The following is a 4,325-nucleotide window of genomic DNA, read 5'->3' as shown; positions in this document are numbered from 1 at the left end:
TTGTTATTCAAGAAGAAAAAAAATATCTGTCCCACTACTAGCCTACACTTACATAATAATAAAAACCTGTAAATAAAATTGCCTCCAAGTGATGGTAATGCCTGATATGTTTTAATGATTTTCGATCTAAACAGTCATTTAACACAAAATAACACATTTACATTTCAATTAGAAGTTGGTTTAGTCACCGTCACTTTCAGGCCAATGACACAAGAAACCGCCTGACACTGTACATGCCCACACTATAATGCATTATTTTTTTTACATTGAAATAATGTAACGTATATGGTCAAAAGTGCTGAAATATCTTACCTTTACAAACACAGCAAGAAAAAAAAAAACACAACCTGTAACAGAGACAGTTAATATGAAACGTCAATGGAATATGCCTATTTCCAATCACTGCAGAGGTAGGAAGGCGCATGTAAAATAGAAACCAACATAAGGTGACATTTTCAGTCTTATTTAGGCCGCAGGGACCCACAGTGGGGTTCAGAGGTCCTTGAGGGGCTCCCGAGTAAAGAGAGGAATACTTTAATGTTATTACTGTGTCACTCCTCAGAGGTTAACATACTGACATTTTATAAGGAGGTCCAGTCTCCCCGCTCAGCTACAGTTCAGACACTTGTGATTTTATAGTCTAAATCGTGAGAAATATCTTCTTTAACAGGGTTCCTCAGGACAGACTCTTACTACATGAAAGAAAGAGTCGGTTTAAAGTATTTGAGGATGTAAAAAAGAAAAAAAAAAACTGTTTGGGAACCCCTGGTCTGGCCTGCACAGCACGATGAGGCAGTTCAATCAGAGACGCTGAGCAAACTAACAGTCCCATCAGGTCTCATCCTCTTGTCAGGAAAAAATATATATAGTTAGTTTGATTTCCTGGGAGCAAAATAATCAAACAAACAAAAAAAAAAAGAATAAATACAGTCATCAAGTTCTCACTGATTCCCCGCACACGCCGAGAGTGTCCATGCAGGGAGGCAGTAGGCGTAGGGGTAATAGTAGGACGGCTGCAGGGAAAGCAGCGGGGGCCGCAGGATCTCTCCCGGGCTGTACTGTCTCTGGTCGTCCCGCACCAAAACTTTCACCGCCACCTTCTTCGCCGCCGGGGTCGACGCCATCAGGTCGGCGGCCATCTGGCGGCGTTTCGTCTTGTACCGGCGGTTCTGGAACCAGATCTTGACCTGAGTCTCTGTGAGCTTCAGAGAGGCCGCCAGGTCCGCCCGCTCCGGTCCGGACAGGTACCGCTGGTGGTTGAAGCGGCGCTCCAGCTCGAAGACCTGCGCATGAGAGAAGGCGGCCCTGGAGCGCTTTTTCCGCTGTTTGGGCTGGTCCAGGCCTTTCTCGTCCAGGGTGCTGGAGTCTGGGGGGAGGGGGGAGGGAGGGAAGGAAGGGAGAGATGAAACATGCAAGTTAATTCCTGTATTTGTTTGCTGTTTTAACACAGCTGGAATCACGTGTGCTGGTTTGAAGTGAATGTTTTTTTGGATGTGACTGAAACAAAAAATGCAAACAAGTGTGCACACTTATACAGAAAAGTGTTTCCAGGTTCTTTAGCAAATGCTCAGAAATGAACTGCCACGAATGCACGAGGAAAGGTCACTGGATGTTGTAGTTTTTAAAATTAAAGTGGAAAATATCTGATCTGAGTTTTCATTCAGACCTAAATATCACAACTGGTGTGCAGATGTTTATTTAGTACGAGCTGGAGTTGATTTCCTTTAAACAGGCTTAACCGCGTGTTTCTGCTAGTTTATAACGTTTCTCCAGAATTAAATCGTGCAAATGCAGAATACACGAAATTAAAGTCCTGGGTACTCCAATAAATCCACATCAGTTAGTCCTATAGTGACACAGTTTGATTATATGAGGCAGGGCATCCATTTATAACCGTGCGTAAAAGTAGGACAATTCGTGCGTAAAGGTTATCAGGATGCAAAGAGGTTTTGCAAACAGGCCTGATATCCTACAATAACTCAATCAGAGCACTCGTTATGCTTCTGGAGAACTGTACCAGCAGCATTAAACGGCTTAAAGTCAGATATATCTGTTTTAAAGACAGAACTTGCATTCAGTCGTTGTGCATCAGAGAGCCACACTTTATTTTTACTCTGTGTACAGTTGCATATTAGTCAATATTAGTCTTTCTGTCCTACTCACCCGTAGCATTATTGGGCTCACTGTCACTCTTTGCGTTTTCCGCAGCTGCAGACTCGTGGTCCGTCTCCTCCTGCAAACTCTCCTCCGGCACGTCCGACGCAGGGTCCCCGTCCTTCTCCGACTTACACACGGCCGTAGTCTTGCTGTCGTCATCGCTGAGTCCCGAGTCCGAGTCGTAGCTTTTCTGGTCCGTCGGCTCACAAGCCTCCCCATCGTCTCTCCGAGACCCGCCGTTCATCTCCCCAAATATTTTCCAGCACGCCGTCTTGGAGAAGCACATGTCCAAATCTGGCAAGTGTCGGCTGTCGTCCTTTTTGTTCAGGATGGCTTGGATCGAGAAAGGCATCAGCGAGTTGCCACGAACGGCCATTTTCAAAAAAGCGAAGTTCTTCAAGTTGAGTAATTAACCGGCCCGGGTAGTGGAGTAAGTGTCAGTTCATCCACATTTTAGACTATTCCCTCCTGCTGTCGCTTAACTTGTTTTGCCCTCCAGTGTTGGTTCCTGGTCGCATCCCCGCGGGAGAAGCCGTGGAAAGTTTCTGCTACATCCGCAGGCGCGATGCTTCTCCTCCGCATAGCTCTGCCATCAGCCCGGGCTCGCTCCAGTCTCCGGCCCTTTTCACCCAGTTTTTTTTTTTACTATCCACCCTCACCTGTGACTGACAGGCACTCCTCGCCGTCTCCTATTGGCCCGGAGAGGAGGAAAGCCGTTTCACGATTGGGCACTGTAAACGACGTCATGCTGCTTTCAACCGGGTGGGAAAAAGTTCAAGACAAGTTTGGTCGAAGTTTTCACAGGAGGCTAAACTGACATGCAGGTTGCAACCACACATATTTATTTAAGCTGCAACTTCACCCAAAACAGGAGAGCAGACTGTAACTCTGCGTGGCTTCTCATAGCAGCATTGCTCGGTGATTTTTATTAATGACTCGTGATTGATTTGGCTGAAGTGGAGAATATTCTGTGCTGGTGATGTTCAAAATCCATGCAGGCAGATAAAGCAGAGTGCGGTGCGTAAGAGTCTGAACAGCAGACTTGAGCAGAAATCGAAAATAAAACGGGAAAGTCGTGTCTCCCATTTTCCCCGTATGACTTGAATGCAGCACCGGGACAATAAATTGTAGGATGTGTCATCTTTTTACAACTTAACCCTTCATCATCCAAACAGGTCTGCTGGGAGTCCGGTGCGTAACGCGTAATGGGACGCTTTTTTTTTCTCCCTTTGGTGACATTTTGCGCAGTGACCGAGGTCTTTCAAGTTGTCACCGATTCACTCTGTCTACGTTATCTTTAAAGTCAGTGAAGTGCTCATTTTTGTCACTTCCTTGGCAGCCTGCACCATGAACCGCCAGGTAGGCCTCAGCTTGTGCGCAAAACGAATTCTTGCATTGAATAAATATGAGTTAAATAAGGAGTAAGTTCACCTGCTGTTGACTCTCTGGAGAGTGAAGTGATTCATTAAACGGGGCAAAATATGTGATAACAGGTAACAGGCTACTTATATATTCGTTCCAGCAGCAGCCAGCTTGTGCAACGTCCCATAAACACTGACGTCTCTCTCTGGCAATAAGTGACACATGAAGAAGTGAAATGATCTCGTTTTATTAGCAGAATATTTGATGTGTATATGAGCATTAATTCTCTGGTTGGCATTTTTGCTGCGTAAAAGTAAAATGTGTTTGTTTTCTTCCACCTGATGTGGCTCTCCTGGTTATATAACTGTAAACGTGCTGCATTATTACGCGTTATTTACATTTCTATTAAACATGCAGTGTGGAACTCAGACTCTGTCGCTGCAGGTCCGGATTGTGACCTCTGCACGTCGCCGGTCCACAGAGCAGAACTCACAGCTCAAAACAAATACAAATGAAAAAGCTTTTTAAGATGATATTTTAGTAAATAACATAAACAATTAGATTTCTCTCGGCTCAACGCGGAAGGGGAGGTATTTTATGAAGCTGATATAACATTATTTAATTGAACATTCTTATACTTTATACAGCCTGTATAAAATGGTGCAGAGGCTTCGATGTATATTTATATGAATTATATAATTAGGTGTTTCTGTGGCGTTGTTCCATCTGGTTTATCAGTCTTTATTCATTTAGTCAGATTTAATAAATTACCCTGAGAATAGTCAGACTTAATTATTTAGTGTGTG

The 4,325-nt window shown here is 44.3% G+C and overlaps 1 protein-coding gene across 1 annotated transcript; it reads right to left on the bottom strand.

Moving 5' to 3' along the window:
* Nucleotides 1-213: 213 nt before the first annotated feature.
* nkx3-2 (NK3 homeobox 2) lies at nucleotides 214-2,747 on the bottom strand. Its single transcript, XM_035669516.1, has 2 exons — nucleotides 2,164-2,747; nucleotides 214-1,366 (listed from the first exon to the last, which is right to left on the bottom strand). Exons 1-2 carry the CDS (start codon nucleotides 2,531-2,533, stop codon nucleotides 942-944), a joined length of 795 nt encoding a protein of 264 aa, XP_035525409.1. The 5' UTR covers nucleotides 2,534-2,747; the 3' UTR covers nucleotides 214-941.
* Nucleotides 2,748-4,325: the final 1,578 nt, after the last annotated feature.

This window comes from Morone saxatilis, unplaced genomic scaffold (genome assembly GCF_004916995.1).
Source record: "Morone saxatilis isolate NCDOM2014 unplaced genomic scaffold, NCSU_SB_2.0 Contig22, whole genome shotgun sequence".
Classification (NCBI taxonomy): Eukaryota; Metazoa; Chordata; class Actinopteri; family Moronidae; genus Morone; species Morone saxatilis.
Note: the sequence above shows the minus strand (reverse complement) of the source record. Positions and strands in the feature narration are given on the sequence as shown.

Excerpts from the sequence above, each read along its gene's own strand:
- nkx3-2 (XM_035669516.1), bottom strand. The coding sequence starts at position 2,533 with ATGGCCGTTCGTGGCAACTCGCTGATGCCTTTCTCGATCCAAGCCATC. Across the intron at positions 1,367-2,163 it reads TGAGCCCAATAATGCTACGG|ACTCCAGCACCCTGGACGAG; the intron begins GTGAGTAGGACA and ends CCCTCCCCCCAG.